We start from the raw sequence: 18,833 nt of genomic DNA on the forward strand, positions 1-18,833 counted from the left end.
TCACCTCAAGTTCAATTCAGTTCAATAACTGTGTAAAGTTCATCAATTATGAAATGAGTTCAATTCAGCTGTAAGCAGCTCTACAGAAGACAATAGTGTCATTATTTAGCTCAACTAGGGTACATTTTTATTCAATTCAGTTCAATAACATTAACAAAGCGATTCAGTAATTATGTAAACAAGGTTTTTATCTGAGAATCAGAAAAGTCAGTGAGTGTGATGTCGCACTAAAATGTCTCAATTCAAATATTCTTGCCAATTCTTAATAAAACACATTGGGCCCTATCTTGCACCCAGCGCAATTGACTTTGAACACCGACGCATGTATCATTCCACAGCAGACTTTTCCCTCCACAGACGCACGTCGGTAAATTAGGGAATGAACTTGCGCTCGCGGGGGCGGTTCAGCGCAAAGAGAAGGCGTGTTCCGGCGCAAAACTCCCCTGGTGCTATTTTCCAGTTTTAGAAAGCAATTGCGCCACTGACCAGGATAAAAACAGTCTAAAGACAGTGGCGCGTTGCGCGTTAGTGATATGGTATTTTAAGGGCGCGTGCTTGGCCATAATGTTAACGCACATCCACTTTGTTTCTGTAATATGAACAGACGCAGCAGTTTTCATTTTTGTAAATCATACATTATTACAAGGAAAAATATTAACACACGAGGGAAATCATTGTTGTGTCCGTGAAGATGAGAAAAAGATCTATCTAAATTTAAACAAATAAAATAATCTAGATTAGGCTACACATTTACCCAAATTATACGCCTGGTTAACCGAAGCTAATTTGGGTGGGTTTCTCCCATCATCCCCATTGTCACTTCTCTGTGTTTTACGGCCCTGACGAGAACATCGGTCTCTTTGGCTGTGAACTGCTCCTGGCGTGCGCTGGCAAATCCGCCGTTATAATAGCGATCCGCCATGGAACAAGCGCGTTCACGTTACGCCCAAACCACACCTATGAATAATGAAGCTACTTCAGACCAACCCCTTTTACATTTGCGCCAGGCGCAAGAGTCATTTATCCCGCCGGGAATATAGCAACAGCGCCGGGATCCGCCCACAAAGTTACTTGCGCTTTGCGCTTTGACACTTGCGTTTCAGATCGTTAAAATAGGGCCCCTTATGTCCATCCGTCATGAAAAGCTCCAAGCATAAAATATTTCCTGAGCTCCCTACAATACATATTACAAAATAAATCAATAACTTTATATTGAATAACCAAAAAAAAGACAAGCAGCTGGGATTGAAGGATTGATTGTAAATGGGACTGAAGGAGTTTTCTCATGTCCTGTAAACATATTCCTTAAGGTATGATTACAAAAATGGTCTATTGTTTTGTTGGTATTGTTTTGTACGTATTGTTGGTACGTAGTGAGTAAACAGTTCAAACAGAAGTCACTTTCAAGCCAAATTAAACCAGATGCAAATTCCAGATTGCACAGATTCCTTCTGAAAGATTTTACAGTCGAAAATCGAGTAAACAACCGTAAATGTGACTGCACTTTCACACCAGGGTCAGAAATGAACCTCTCCTTTAAGGGTCAATATTTGCCCCCTCCCTGGATCTTGTTTTTTTTTTTTGGACCATTTTTATAATTACCTTATTAAATGTATGTGTTGTCTTTTATGTCAAATGCTTATATTTAATGTGTTATTACGAATAAGATTATCAACATCAACAAAAGTCATCTTCACACAGCAAAGGTGGATAAGAAGCTGCATCTGACATGGCATTTATGTTTATTCACACAGACTGTTTAATGCTGTTCAAAGGTGATACATTTACACAACAATCGCCTAATTATTACAAAATGAAATACAGGAACTCAAAGCAAGGTCCAGCAACAAGGTTATGACAACATTTTTATTGTCGGTTAATGCTTTTGATATTGTAATGATTACATTAAAAAAAAAAATGTGTGTCCGGGGAACGGCACTTCATATTCTGGACATATTCTTATTCTTATTCAGTCATTTTCTTGACAAAACAAGCTAAGAACCATTTATGAATTATAGGCCTAGTTTATTGCTTTTTTAACACATTTGAAAATCAAGATTTCACTTTTTATTTTTATAGACAATTTTAGTAGTATGAAAAACAAAATGGTTTTGTTCATGACTTAAGTCTAGCAAGAGAACAGTTCTGTACTCACGCAAAAACTCTGGTTAAATCACGGAAAATGTTTGCATTGTGAAATGAGTCTCTTACATCATATCTGCACGTTACTCCACAGAGTGTAACATTCAAAAAGAGATCTAAAAGTAAAGCCACAACCAACCTTTTTCATTTTTCACATTTTACGTCAATCACAACAGCCGTCATTGATAGTTTAATTGTGCAAGGGCATTTAATGCCCCTTGATTTTAATGGGGGGCATTTTTGTTCATTTTAGTGGCATTTTTGCCCAGTTCTTTTCAGACCTTGCTTTAGTCTACATGAATTAGGCCTATTCCCATTAATCAGAATACGGGTGTGATTGTAAATGGAGATATTTCAACATGATTACAACGGAAAGTCAAAAGATCACATTTCCTTAATTCCACTGAAGTGCACAAGATCCCCTTTGGAAAATGCTCACATCACGCTGGCATAACATGAATCATCAGCTTTTGTAACTTGTGGAGGCCATGCCAGCTTGAGTGCATGCTGTCATTAAAGCAAAAAGGGGACATGCCGAATACAAAAGAAATACTGAAATTCATTAACTATTTTAATGTGGATGTTTCCAGGAACTGTATAACAGCCTGGCCAGTAGATGAAAAATGGTTTCTTCCATAGGAGAGAGCAGATGTGTGCTTGCTATATGGGCCACTGGGGTTGGGCTGGGGGAAATTTATTTCCTGCCCATTTTGCAGTTAGTTTTGGCCAGTGGGAACACAGCATACTCCAATTTCCAAGTGCACCCTCTATTTAACATTTTTTACTCATATTTGAGTTACTTTTGCAGTCCATGTCCTGGTCTCTGTCACCATGGTAACGAAGTGATTTTGTCAACTAACCTCCATGAACTTGTGAGAGTATAATGATTAAGTGACTCAAAAAACACTAGACAGATTTCCCTTTTTTTATGTCAGCTGCTGGTGTGATATATCTGCAAGAATTTTCCATGCAAATTAAAATGACCAGATGTGTTTAAAACTATTAGACTACGAACCAAATAAACACTCTGCACCGGTAAAGTACGTAAACACTTAAAAAGTGACCATTTGTAAAGACGTTCAGCAAAGTCAACTTGAAACAGCATGGCAACGACATGAATTAGCAATTTGCATGAATTTTATTTCTGTAACGCGATGTATTTACAAGTGAAACAAAAATTAGGCTAATGGTTTGGGGGGTTAATGGGTCAGGAATGTCTTGGATTGGGAAAAGACAATGACGTTCCCCCTCATATCAAACACTTTTGAGTTTTGTTTTACCAGGACATTAACATCGCGTTTATTTCTTCTTCAAAATCATTATTTGAACGATGACTGGGTCACTGACAGGGTTATAGGGATAGTTCACCCAAAAACCACAATTCTCACCCTCATGTCGTTCCAAACCCATAGGACTGTATCACTTCACAAGACATGGATTAAACCGCTTCATTCACATGGATTTGTTTTATGATCTTTTTAGATCTTCTACATTTTTTAGATCTTTTATGTTTCTTCGGAGTGATATTAAATAATATCCTGGCTCTTTCCAGCTTTGTAATTGGCATTGATTAGTGCCCGAAGTTTTGAAGCTCCAAAAAGCGCATCCATCCATCATAAAGTAATTCGCCTTTGGCTAAGCCACGCCCTAGAATGTAGATTGACCAATCACAGCGCAGCCAAGAACGAGCTCCCACAGAGGTCCGACACTTTTTCACAGCGCTCATATTTTTGGTCTCGGCAGGCTATTACCGTCAAAGTTTTATCAAAAATATGGTTAAACGTTGTGCCTGGGGCATTTGCTTCGAACGCTTACTGCAGCCCTTAAGCCTACTTTTATCGGACACTTTATTTGCTGCTTTATAAAAGTTTGATAAAATTCCAGCAGGAAGAGCCGTCACAGCATAAGCCATGTTAATACCAAACCAGAGCCCAGATGAAGTTGACGGAGGTAGCAACAGTAACTAAGGGGGGCGGGGCTTAGCCAAAGGTGAATTCATACGGCTCCAGGGAGTTAATTAAGGCCTTCTCAGATCAGATCTATTCCGCCAAGACCAAACATATCAAACATATTGTCATAGCCTATACATTACCATGCCAAACACTCCAAGAGATGTCATGTTAGAACTATATTGTGATATACTTATCATGAAATAAAATTACTCATATCATATAAGTTTTTGGTCATTTTACTCACCCCTAATCAACTGTATGGTTTTACTCATTTACTAGTGAACAAGCTCATGAATATTACTGACCAAAATCAAACTAGATGCCCCCACATATTCTAATGACAGGTTGTATTGTCTTTTGAGAGATAGAGATAATAAAATAACTTTCTTTTTTAAAGAATTTGCCAAAAAGGCTGCGCATTTTCTTCCCCAGAGCTTGCTTTATCATTCACTGATAGGAGAAGATGTGGGCTGTTAAATTCTGGGCCAAAGAACACTGTAAACTCACTACTTCATACTGTGAAGCAGAGCAGAGAACTGCAACCCGCAATCCACCAGCTGCCCAACATTTTAAATGCAGTTCAAATCAATAGACTGGCCTTGAAACGAGAGCAGCAGTTGAAAGAAATGACCTGATTCACACTAGGTCAGTTTGAGATGTTTGATTTGACATCAGGCCTCAGGAATGTGAGGAACGCTGATTGCATGCCGGTGTTAGTGCGATGAACTCTTGTTTTACGATGCCTCCCTCCGTGACTGCAGACAAGAGCCTGGGTGACACCAAAACAGGAAGTGCCTTGCTATCAGATGTTTATTGCACAAGTCATTCTGAACAACACGTCCATCAGACCTCAGGAAACAAAAGAGCCACAGCAGTGCAGAAACATGAACAGTGACCGTTAGAATGAGTCAGTCATAATGAGTCCACTGATTGCTAAGGAGAGTATAGGGTGACAGTGAAGCGGAGCGCAAGATCACCGCATTCCTACATAATTCATAAGTGATCCTATTGCTCATCCCTCTCCATAGAGAGCCAAGTAGTGTGTTTTTTTGCATTCAGGAGTAGAATCTCATGTGGTATCAAGTACCCTTCACATCTAAAACCACAAATCTAAAAATTAATACCCAGCAGGTTATTTTTTAAAGAGTTTATGATGTTTTGGTCTGAATATAATAGCCTTTCGCCTGTCCCAAATGTATTTTTCTGATTCTGGGCCATTAATTTAAGAAATTGCACATAATCGCAGTGGTTCCTCCTAAACTATTTAAAGTGTCGTACCCCCTGAGTAGGGCTGTAAACGATTAATCGCGATTAATCGAATCCAAAATAAAAGTTTGTGTTTACATAATATGTGTTTTTATTGTGTATACTTATTTTGTATATATAAATACACACAAATGCATGTATACATTTAAGAAAAATGTGTTATTTATATATAAAATAGTTTTATTTATATATAATATAAATCATATAAAATGTATATGCAGTATAAATGCTAATATTTCTCAAATATATACATGCATGTGTGTGTATTTATATATACAAAATAATTATACACAATACACACACATATATTATGTAAACACAAACTTTTATTTTGGATTTGATTAATCGCGATTAATCGTTTACAGCCCTACCCGAGGCATTTAACGTCCCTCTTTTTACCTTACCTTTACCATTAAGGGACAATATATGCCCCATTAAATTGATTTCAAGGTGCATTAAACACCTTTGTAAAATAAATGTTTTAAACAAAAAAATATTCAATAGAGAAAAATGAAACTATTAAACGAAGTGATACTTTTAAATATGAATCTAAAACTGCCAGTAGGTGGCAGTAAGTCATAGTCTTAATGTGTGAGCCATCAAGTCATTAATTCATTCAGTAATGAAGCAAGTGGCTGTATTTATGAATGGGTCATTGAATCATTGATTCGTTCAAAGCTGCAGATTCGTTCACAAACAGCTGTGTGTTGCAGTTCTGCTGTGGCTTTCGTTTCGTTGGCCGTTGATTCAAAAGGTAGTCAAAGAAAAAACGGAATAAATGGAAGAGTCAGAAATGCGTGCAAGCGACAACATCAATGTATGGCTACGTGGATGAGAGATGTGCAAGGAGGTTAGAAAATACAATTTGATCAACCAGGACTGATTCTAGGATTTCAATATTAGGGGGCTCAGTCCCCAAAGAGGGTGACTTGACACAATAGGTTCAACACTACCTATCAAGCCAACCCCTGAATATTGGTTTTATTTCAAATTATTTTTAACTGACCACCAGATCACATTTATTCATATTAATTTAGAATATAGACACACCTTGTAATGTAGCCTAATTGTATTGTTTTAAATCTGTCCTATATTAAACCATACATTTTTTTGTTTTCCATTCATAAAGAAAAAAAACAGCACATGATCTATCAATTTTCCACTTCTATAATTCAAAGTGACATCAAAAACTACAAATCCCAAATGTACAATCAGCAGCTGGGTCATTATTTAGTAAAACAGAATAACTCCACATGATGTTTCTGCGTCTGTCATTCACTCTAAGCAGTTTACATGAGTGCATTGACTGAGTGGTGTCTGTCACAGCACCGTAAAACATATCTTTTCATAATTTGTTATCACAACTTTTCACAAATCTTTAGCCAAATAAATGTTGCTCAGATAAAAAAAAATCAGATAATATTTTTAGTTTCTGTTAATTACCGGTAATCTAACCTTTTTATTAACTAATTTGTTGTTTTTGTTGAAATAAACTAATTAAACCAAAAAAGTTAGGCTACTTTAAACCAAAAATTAAATTAAACCAACAAAAAAAACGTTTTTACAGTGCGATGGTTGCCTTTCTTTTCTGTGCATGCCACACCCACAATCATATATTTTAATTAAAAAAATACATTTTCGAATGAAAATAAAATTTTCTGTCACTGAATAAAAAATTGCGAGATATTTTTTTCTCTCGCAATTGCCAGTCTATATCTCGCAATTCTGACAGTATAATTTGCAGGTTTATTTCACTCAATTGACGAGAGTCAAAATATCAAGGTAAAAAGTCACAATTACTTTTCTTTTTTTTTCAGTGGCGGAAACAAGCTTCTATAGTCTTGTATCACTCAACATCACATTATGTAAACTGCATTTAAATTGCACAGATGCAGATCTCACAATTATCTACCAATAAATGCACACACCTTGTCCTTCTGATGCTGAGGACTGAAGAACACGCTGAATAACAGCGACTAAACAGTTTTAAAGGAGGCGATCACAAATTTGTTTTCAGATAATAGAGCTTAACACATTTTGTTTGGGGGGCTGAAGCCCGTCTGTGCACATGAAAGACTTTCATACTTTGAAAGTCTATGTGCACTGTGTGAAAAATTAAGTATACTTTGGACTTAATGGAAGAACTACAAACCAGGCGTTTAAGGCTGGTCTTTTCTGCTAGAGAGATCAAGTACTTTTGGATTGACGTTGTGCTTTTTAGCTCTGCTGATCGTTTCCATGCACAACAGTTCAATCAATCAATCAACATTTATTTCTATAGCACATTTGAGAACAATACAAGTTGACCAAAGTGCTTTACACTCCCAAAATGACCAATACAGATGCACATAGACCGAAGACACAACACTCATCACTAGTCAGTCTCCATACACCTAAGGCAGTTATATGTAAAAGAAAAGAGATGTGTTTTCAACATAGATTTAAAACATTCAAATAAGTCGATCTAATATATAGAGAGAGGCAAGTCCAGAGGCGTGGCACTGCCACTGAGAAGGCACGATCTCCTTTAGTTTTAACATGTTCAACTTTAGTGTTGTTTATATGTCTATGTAGTGTTTTTAATATGCTTTAAGACAAACTGTGTGTTTCATGTTTGAAATGGCTGCTGTTTCTGACGTCACAAACTACCTTGTAACCAATCACATCAACGCGTGATTGTGAACGAGCTGCTGTGAGTGAGTGGAGGCGCCGAGGTGAAGCACATTTTCATATTCATATAACCATGTATAATACATGAGTTACAATCAGACGTAACTATCGGTATGCAGGGTACGCGGTTGCTTACGGGCCCGGACCAATTAGTGACTGGAAGATAGTGATTGACAGCCGGGGCCCCCTATCGCATTATACTACTTTTAGACTGATCGCATTTTACTTTATCGCAAATTTATTTGAATAAATAATGACAACAACATATTTTACTGATCATTAAATACATGTTTGAAACTAACAATGATGGATTTCGGTGTAATTTGTTTCGAATTAGGACTGGTGGAATCTTAAGGATTTAATCGATAACTTTGCACAGAGGAAAGCCCGGAGAATGGCGCTATAATGCAAGTGGGCATCTTTTTTTTTATGTATTTGGACCTAGGCCTATGTGTGTAGTCATAGCAGTGAGTAACAAAAAGTGTTATGCTGGGTACACACCAAAAGATAATCGGGCTGATTTTGGGCCGATTTCCCCCCTTCCGACAATCCTAGCTATGTCCCGATTATCTTGATGGTTCTACAGATTATTTTATCAGATTTTTTCCTTGGTGTGAAGTGTGTTAAGAGTGTCCGAACCTGCTCGGAAGAACGTCGGAGCCGCCCCGATCGCGAATAATAAATATTCAACATGTTGAATATTTACTATCAGAAATCCAGATGTGTGGGGGGGAACCCCGAGGACAAACGCTCTGGAGATTATCACGTGAAACGAAACAATATCCAATCAGAAAACGAGATGATGGAAGACACGGTCATTAACACACACACACACACACACACACACACACACAAATAAATAAATAAATAAAGACAATAAAGATTGAATATCTTTCTGTATTAAAGGTTATATAATGCTGGGTACAATGTTTTTTTTTCTGTGAATTTTCTGTATAAATCATTCCAAACACTATCATCGCAATTTCTTCCTGTATATTCAGAAGTCTTGCGAGATTTTTCAAGATTTCCTGTGTTCACACAGTCGAGACTGGTTGAAAATGTGTTCTTGTGTGGTGTGCTGTCTTTGTCACATCATGGCACACACCACACACTATAGAAGCAAAACGGTTAAATCTAGGATTTTTTGTCCTCATGTGTGTGGTCTATCACATTTTGAAAATCTTGTAAGATGTAAAAAATCTTTTGGTGTGTGCATTAGGTGTGCTGTCATCAGCAGTGTTTTTTCATGTGGTCTGGTGAGCATCGCATTCACCAGTGTTTTTTGTTGTGGTGCGCATAGGCTACTCCTGATTTTGTCAGTCATCTCATCTTTTATATGCTGTGTCTCTATGATCCTATCCTGTCCTATTCATGGTAGCCTACTCCTGGACATACCCGCTGTAGTAGGGGCCCGCCTCGATAATCCTGCATAAGGGCCCGGTGTTGGCTCGTTACGCCACTGGTTACATTCAAGCTATTTTAAGGGAAAAAAAATATATATATTTCATTTTGGTGATCAAAGATGACTTAAGGGATAAAATGTACTACAGGGGGACTCTGAGACGATCTTAAAGGTCTAGCAGCACAATGATATTACACAATAAAGAAAGGTTAGAATAAAAAAAAACATACTATGTGCTCTTTAATGATTTGAGTATCATTTTGGCCGCAAATGTCCTGACCAGACTTGAATAATACTATAAGACGTTGGAATGGACAGCACATCTGCTTGCTGTATTTGTGAATAAATGTATTGTGTAAAGGCTTCCATGAGTGTCCTCCATTCGTGTAAATAATAGCCACCAGAGACTGAGTTCATCCAAAAGCATATCTAATGAGGCATCAGCATATAAAACACTTTTCTGTCTGCTCCCTGTTGACTGTGGCAGCGTTACGTTCTGCTGAGTGCTAGAATTCATGCTTTCCCAAGTCAGGTCAAATTCCTCCAGCAGAGCACTGGGGAGGCTGAGTGACTGTATTAGCAACAGCACACAGTGTGTGTGTGTGTGTGTGTGTGTGTGTGTGTGTGTGTGTGTGTGTGTGTGTGTGTGTGTGTGTGTGTGTGTGTGTGTGTGTGTGTGTGTGTGTGTGTGTGTGTGTGTGTGTGTGTGTGTGTGTGTGTGTCTGTGAGAGGTGTGTGTGTGTGTGTCTGTGAGAGAGTAAAGATGGCCAGGATGATGGGAGAAACCAGAGTCATATTTTCCACCGATATCAAAGCCATATGATTCTGCACAACTGGATCTCAGCAGATGGCGTTTGCTGTTCATCCCCTGGGTTTGGAGAGAGTGATGCAGAACAGCTCTGAAAAACGTTCCTGGCCTGCGTTCTCTTCAGCGTCTCCAAGATTGTATCAGAAAATGGATTTATTGTTGTAGAGACCAAGGTGCAAATGAACAGAAATCTACACCTAGGGACAACATAAACACAACCATCGCTTGGTTTCATTTATTGTTCTGCTTACTGACACATTAACACAAACCTTGAATATGAAGTCAAAGTATTAGACTCCTAACTATGCTGACAAAAGCTGATGCCGCCTTCTAGTAATATCTGAATGACTGCTTAAAAAATAAATTTAAAAAATTTAATTAAAATGTTTACCCTTAATATTTTTCCATTTCTATTTTTCCTTAATGTTTTTATGCACTCATTGCCATGCTATTTTGTGAAAATAGTCTAGTACCTAATTTAAAGAAATTTCATATACACTGCCGGTCAAAAGTTTGGAATAATTAAGGTTTTTTTTGTATGTTTTTGATGAAAATTAAAGTGTCTTGTGGTCACCAAGGCTGCTGAAAATTCTGCTTTGCCGTTACAGGGATAAATTAGATTTTGAACATAAATATATTCATTATAAAACAGCTATTTTTAAAGTATAATAATATTTCACAATATTACTGTTTTTACTGTATTTTTATCAAACAAAGGCAGCCTTGGTGAGAAGAGACTTCTTTTAACAACATAAAAACATAAAAAGAATCGGAATTATTCCGAACTTTTGGCCGGTAGTGTAATACAACTTCTCATATTAGGGATACCGTGAAAAAGCCATAAAATGAACAGAAACCATTACTTTAAAATCTGATAACATGAACAACACTGACACAGCAGTGAAATAGCAGTTAATGTGAAATAATCCTGCTTTCATTTCATTTCATGAAAACAGCCACTGATGATTGGAGGATATATGGGCAGTGCCAAGGTTGCGCAGTTACAGCACTACCTGTGTGTGTGGTAGAGAAATTCAAACAAATATGTGAAAACTCTAAAATATTTCCTTTAAAAACGTAAAAAAAAATTTTTTTTTTTAAATTATAACCAAGTTATTAGAGCCTAGATAATGATACTACCAAAAGGAAGAGCAAGTGTATTCATACAATATTTAGAATTTGTTAAGTTATTCCTAATAGTGCAAACAAACTTAAAATATTTTTGGCCCAGTGTGTCCAGAGTTTTTGATTTTGGTCAAGAATTCTCATTCATTTTTGCATTAAGTGGAATTTGGTAGGGATGTCTACCCTAAAGAGTGAAAGCACAACTGCACCTTCACAAGTGACGAGGCTGTTTTCAGGTCAGATGTTTGCTCAGAATGCCTGTACTAGGACGTTGCCAATGCCAACATCTTACAAGATTCCATAAAATATCAATGGAGTTTTTTCCCCTCTGAATAATTACTTACAGCACCTATGAACATAAATAACAACAGCAGCAACAGCAGCAGTACACTGGCCTGAAGGAATGTGAACTTGACCCCAACTTCACTGGTCAGACTGTACCAAGCCAGATGAAGCATGTCATAACACACTGTGCTGCTCTTATGCGGCATATTGACCGGATATTCAGTGGCTTTTACCAGAGTAATGGCACAGCTACTGTCATTCACAGGTCACCTGACTGTATAGATGCTCTCAGAACAAGAGCATGATTTGATGCCACTGCTTTCAGGCTTCAAATGTCTATCTTTTATTTACACAGTTGTTATGCATCGGTGGAAAAGCCAAAGCCTAAGATGTAGATCTAAAACTGCCCAAACAAGCCAGTATGACAAAAAGCGTAAAAAGAAAAAAATAATATTTAAGAAGTCTTTAAATTCTAATATTTTTTAATAGAATATTGTGGTATTTATTATATATGATTTATCCATTTTTTTATTTTTTATTCTTGTGGCCGCTTAATCTTTAATTAAAAGAACTCTTGCAGCGACAACTCTTCTTTTCTGTGATGACGTGCTTACTGACACGAGGGCGGGACAACCTGTCACTCACATACGATCGACCAACAGAAAACTATCCAATCAAATCCCCATGGACAGAATCAAGTCCCGCCCTACATTTTTTCTTGTTTGAGAAGCCGTTTCACACGGATATACATCACAATAGGGAAGAAAAGACTAAAGCAACTTCCCTTTAATGCGGCTTTAAAATCCCCTATTATGCTATTTTAAAGGTTCCTAATGTGATTTTGGAGTCTCCTACAACATGCATCAAAAGTCAAAAAAACTAAATGAAAGTTTCATTTTCTAATAATATACATTAAACATCACCACATTCTTTCAATTATCTTTTCTCTCTAAATCCCTCCTTTACGCGAGCCTGCTCTGCTCTGATTGGCCAGATGGCACGGTCTGTTGTGATTGGTTTACCGTTTACAGCACTTGTCAGAAACAAAACGCTCATTACCATAACTGAAATTAAGATCCAGTGGCTACCTAAAGCTCAGCGATTGTTCACAAAGACAGGAACGAACAATGATGTCGATTTTACCATTTCAATCAGAGTGCGAATCTTATGATGAAACATTGGAAGAAATAGTTATTCAACCCGAACCTCCATCGCAAGGAAGACTTGAAGCAGGATGTTTCTCAGTGATACACTATTCATATTCAGTTTGACGTATACAGTATACGTATACAGTTTTCTGTTTTCAGGTGGAAAAAGTGTTGTGTAAGCGGCCCCTATTAATAAGCCTAATGATTTTTACAATGGAATTAATCAATCAAAAACCTACTGGTTTGACTGGCTGGACAATGACTTTTTTCTAGAGCTGCTGTACAACCAAGACAGTCTTTGTTGCATGAATTTCCAATTATCACTAAAAAGCTGCTTTGAAACAATAGGTATTGTTAAAAGCGCTATATAAATTAAGGTGACTTGACTTTACATTATGAGATGTTGCAACTGTAATTCCTCACCCTCAAGTTTATGACTTTCTTCTTTCAGCCAAACACAATCAGAGTTATATTTAAAAATATCCTGGCTCTTCCAAATTTTATAATGGGAGTGAAATGTAAAAAAAAATGTAAAGGCCAAAAAAGCGCATTCATCTATCATTAAAGTAATCTATGGTATACGCTCCAGGGGGTTAATAAAGGCCTTCTGAAGCAAAGCAATGTGTTTTTGAGTGAAAAATATCTATATTTCTATTTTTTTTAACTGTAATCACTGGCTTCTGATAACAGCCATACGTAAGTCTAGTTCCGGCTGAAGAGTGACCTCTGACCTGACGCAAGACGTATTGGCGAACAGGGAAGCGCAGAGGATAGAGCAAAACAAAACACCAGTCACGAATTACAGTTTGTTGCTCAGCCCTATTTTTTTGAACCGCGTGAGGTGTCTACTCTCATCTAAGCTTGCGCTATGCCTACTTCCTCCGTCATACGTCGGAACTCAACTCTCCTGTGAACGCACGGATGGTAAGCTAGTGATTTACAGTTTAGAAAGTTAAAATTGTGGATATTTGTCTTACAAAAAAGCATCGCTTCGCTTCAGAAGGCCTTTATTAAACCCCTGGAGTCGTATGGATTACTTTTACGATGGATGTATGCACTTTTTTGGGCTTCAAAAAAAATGATACCTTTCACTCCCATTATAAAGCTGGGAAGAGCAAGGCATTTTTTTATATAACTCTGATTGTGTTTGGCTGAAAGAAGAAAGACCTACACAATATAAAACACAAAACTCAGTATTTTGAACACCTGGTAGGAAATACATCAATAATTAAAGGAACACTCCACTTTTTCCAACTCCCCTAGAGTTAAACAGTTGAGTTTTACCGTTTTCGAATCCATTCAGCCGATCTCCGGGTCTGGCGATAGCACTTTTAGCATAGCTTTGTCACAGTGTCTGGTGGTTCCCTGGGTTTAACATTAGAGGTCTCAGTTTTCACGGTGTCTAGGCATTTTCACTACATTTCCCATAATCCTGTCTGTCACTGATTGTTCATTTCCTTCAGCTGTTTCTCGTCACCTTGTTTGCACTTGTGTATATATCCCCGGTCTGTTTCAGTGTTTGTCAGTCCTTGTATATTGTCCCCACACTTCCGTTCCTGTTTGCTTTTGTCTTGTGTTCTTTTGGATTTCTTTTTGGATATCGACCCTTGCCTGGACTGGTTGTGTGAGTACAGATTACCCTTTAATAAAGAATACTGCTTTTGGATCTACCTGTTCCTGTGTGTGTTCGTGACAAGCTAAAGCTTAGCATAGATCATTGAATCTGATTAGACCGTTAGCATCTCTCTCAAAAAAAATGACCAAAGAGTTTTTATATTTTTCCTATTTAAGACTTGACTCTTCTGTAGTTACATCGTGTAGCCTACTAAGACCGACAGAAAATGAAAAGTTGCGAGTTTCTAGGCCAATATGACTAGGAACTATACTCTCATTCCTGCGTAATAATCAAGAAACTGTGCTGCCAAATTAGCAGGCGCAATGATATTACGCAGTGCCTGAAAATAGTCCCCAGCTAGGTAACTGTAACTTCCAATGTGACCGGCACTAAGTTTGTAATGTTTGCAACCAACGGAAGCACAGTTCCTTGATTATTACGCAGGAATGAGTGCATAGTTCCTATTCATATTGGCCTAGAAAATAGTAACTTTTCATTTTCTGTTGGTAGTACACGATGTAACTACAGAAGAGTCAAGTTTTAAAAAGGAAAAATATCATAACTCTTTGGTAAAAAATTTTTTAGAGAGATGCTAACGGTCTAATCAGATTAAATGATCTATGCTAAGCTATGCTAAAAGTGCTATCGCCAGACACGGAGATCGGCTGAATGGATTTGAAAACGGTAAAACTCAACTATTTAACTCTAGGAGAGTTGGAAAATTAGCCTATTTCCAAAAAAAGTGGAGTGTTCCTTTATTAATATTTACAGGTTGTGATTCTGAGGGTTGGTCCAATTGGTGGGCACTGAGCGTTTTGTGAATCTCACTTAGACGCCATGGATATTTGAGAAGCAATCATCAAAAGATTACACTGCTGTTGTATCGCGGTGGCCATTTTAACCACTGACTCTTCACATCCTCATACTTTGCTACTGTGTTTGAGGGCAGGCCAGAGTACACGTTGTTCACGGGGGGCCAATGAGGACCATAGGTGGGCATTATGCAAATGTGCTACGGCGTTACTTTATCATGGAAGCGAGACTGGAATTCCTGACGACTCGTATAGGTGGTTCAGAGCTGATTCTTTCTTTTGGGAGACAATATCTTTATTTATCTTGCACGTTCAACTTTACAACTTTTGCAGACCGTTTAGCATTTACATTCACAGACAGTGAATTAAACACATTTGGCGCAATCCTTCAGCCTGTTCTGAACCAATGTGTTCGTTCATCAGTCTAATGTTTTTTTTTTTGTTTTTTTTTATATCTGACTAAATTAAAATTACCCAGGCCCGAAGAGTCCTTCTAGATCTTCTGAATCACGTGATATACTGAAATTTTAAATATGAAAATGCACCTACCTGTAAATGTTTTAAATATGCACCTAAATGTTGGACACTAAAAAAAAGAATATATGTGTGTGTGTGTACATATATATATTTTATATATATATAGGCCTACACACACACACACACAACATAGGCTAGGCCTATATATCATATTTTTCTTCATCAAATTTAATGTAGCCAAAATTATGACATCTTTGAAGAAAGAGCATGTTTACACAATGTGTGACATTATTTAAAGAAACGCTTAAAACCTCTTGGTTACTGTCTGATTGAAAAAGTGTGTTTCCGTTCTAACAGATTTACACGCATACACTTATCTGCCTCATGCATCACACAGACACTGAGACACACAATCTCATGAAACACAGCGTAGTGTAAAGATGTGCTTGTAACCTTGTACTATCCAAAAATCAGTTTGAGAGTCACTGTGTTATATTTGTCCACATCATAATAGTGTGTCCAAAAACACCAGACCTCTGTTTGAAATATCAATATGTAACTATAGGACACACCAAGAAATCTAATGCAAACAACACTAAAACATATTATGGATCAAAGACAAATAAGACCTTTTAAATCTGATCTAATCAACGATCAACACTTAACATCAGTATCTCTCTCTCTCTCTCTCTCTCTCTAACTACTTAGAATTGTCCTAGAAACCACTAACACACCATGGAAATTCCCTAGCAACACCCTAGCAACCACACAGCTTTCAACATTCAAGTCTCTCTTCAAAACTACTACTAAAATAACCATTTCATTCCAGCAAGATATTTACTATAATACTACGTTACGACTGAGGTCAAAAATTCACAGCCATTGCCTTAACCATCTGACCAGTGGAAATGTGCTGCACAACACACACACACCACCTCATCTGTCGTGTTTGTGGATCAAAGCAGATTTAGATGAGATTGAATGAAAATGTGTTCTTTAATCAGTCACTAATGCTCCTCATGCTCATCCACCTAAATCAACTTCCTGACGATTACAGGAATAAACTCACATCAGTCAATTAGTCTCACCCTTTTAGAAAAATTAACAGAATTCAATTTCATAAACAATCATGTGCTCTAAATATCAAGCAAGAACACAGTATGTGTAGAGCTTTGATGGGGACACTCTTTCAAATTATGTTATAATGCGTGACCAAGATTCAGTACGCTTGATGAAAGTGAGATCACACAAATAAAACGTTATTACCTTTTGATCGACTATGGAGCAGACCAAATCCTTGACGGAATTGATTGACAGATCGTGAGGCTCCAGGGTGACCATCTCCCTGGTGAGTCCGATCTGAAGGAGGAAGGACACTCCTCCGTGAAGGGAGCAGGTGGGGCTCGGGACACTGTGATTCCCATTGGAGAGGCGGACGTAGAGTGGCACCGGAGGGCTGGGGGATGGAGAGGGGGTCGGGGGGGCAGTCTGATGCTGAGAGTGGACGAAGGGTTTAGGTAAGGTCAGAGGAGAGGTGCTACTACTGGCAGACATTAGTTACCTCCACAGGTTGAGAGTAAACGGTGTAAAACGGACAAGCTTGGAAACCGTGGCCGATATCCGATGAGGGAACAGGTTGTGTTTTTTAATCAAACACAATGTTATTCTGTCCTAAGGTAGGTGAACAGATTTGGCACAGTCATGTGCAATCCGTGGTGTACGAGGCAGCGAAATTGGAGCAAGGAATAAGGAGCCTATTTTTCGCTACGCCGCCCTCTAAAAAAATGAATTCCCGATAGCATATTCACGGCTGTCTGTGCATCATCCAGCACATGTTGAACTGATAGTGCCACTCCACGGCTGAGCGATCAGGACGCCAGCATGATGCTTGACAAAGTGCTTTCCATTGCAATCCAGCTCCTCATATCTGTTTGAGACAAACCAACACAGATTCAAGTGTTTATTACACAATTCCCTGACTGGGAGCTACACAACCCATTCATTAATAAGAATAGCGAGTTATTGAATATCCTAATCAGAGTTTAAATTCAAACTCCTTGTTTTCTGGAGGAGTTTTGCACATTTTTGTCTTTCGCTATGAAGAACTCCAGCTCACATCTGGAAGCACATCTGGAGACCCTCCCACTCTAGATCGCATAACTGGCACAAGACCACAAATACCAGCAAAACAAGTTATACAATGTCTTTGTTCGAGCTTTATCGCCATGCATCATTAACAACTGATTCTCAAGACGAAATAAACACACTGAACAGAAGAGGGAAAGAGAGGAACACATACCTTTGATGCTGGAAAGGCGTTTCCCTGACAAGTGAAGAGATTAAGCTTACTATCAATGGAAAACGAGGACTTGAAAGCTTCGGGGTTTCTTGTTTAAGGCTTCTGGGGTTTCATTTAGCCAGTTAACCATCGCTCGGTTATAGACTCCGTTACATGAGCTCGATTTGAAAACTTTCTAACCTCTTCTCATGTCACATTACACGCGTCTTAATGCGCGCTCTCCATCTCCGCGGGCAAATAACGAACGCCGCACAGACAGAGAGAGCAAAGGCTGAAGGAAATGGCAGGTCTGTCGAGCTGAAGAAGTGAAGTTGAGCTTCAAAAGTGCAGAAATGTTTTTCTCTTTCTCTCACTGGCGTACGCGCATGTCTCTCACGCGCAGTTTCCGTTATGTGAGTATTCCGCGTGTGCGCGCCCTCTAGCGGCGTCATTCCACGGCCACTATGACGCAATAAAGCATTATAGAGTCCTGAATGATACATTGTAGCGGATTTGGTTGTTCATCAGCAAAAAAAAGAAAGAAAAAAAACATTGTAGCGGCCTTTATCTGTGATTGTCCACAAAGCTCAAGCTGTTCTTACTCATCATAATTATAGCATTGATCACAAATATATTATTATTATTATGTAAACGGAAGTGTTTTGTAGTTCATTGAAATATAAAAATGAGGGGGGGGGCTATTAATTTCAATACACATTAACTAATGACCTGTATACAGTTATATACCTGTATGACTGCACGGTATAATGTTTGTAATTATAGCTAAAAGTTTACATATACAATTAATATATTAATATAACATTTTGTATATTCCGCATCTGCAAGGTGTATG

At 38.0% G+C, this 18,833-nt stretch overlaps 1 protein-coding gene across 2 annotated transcripts in view; it reads right to left on the minus strand.

Moving 5' to 3' along the window:
- Positions 1-18,435, minus strand: part of prkd3 (protein kinase D3) — a 79,511-nt gene extending 61,076 nt beyond the window's left edge. The window contains exons 1-2 of one of the 2 annotated variants that reach the window (XM_079634003.1): positions 18,002-18,435; positions 16,969-17,629 (exon numbers count right to left, since the gene is read on the minus strand). In XM_079634003.1, the coding sequence (XP_079490129.1) occupies positions 16,969-17,256 (288 nt within the window). In that variant the 5' untranslated portion in view covers positions 17,257-17,629; positions 18,002-18,435. The remainder of the gene's footprint in view (positions 1-16,968; positions 17,630-18,001) is intronic. The other variant, XM_079634004.1, reaches the window with a different exon arrangement.
- Between the last annotated feature and the right edge of the window lie 398 nt (positions 18,436-18,833).

The sequence above is a fragment of the Phoxinus phoxinus genome, assembly GCF_949152265.1.
Source record: "Phoxinus phoxinus genome assembly, chromosome: 13".
NCBI classification, from domain to species: Eukaryota; Metazoa; Chordata; class Actinopteri; order Cypriniformes; family Leuciscidae; genus Phoxinus; species Phoxinus phoxinus.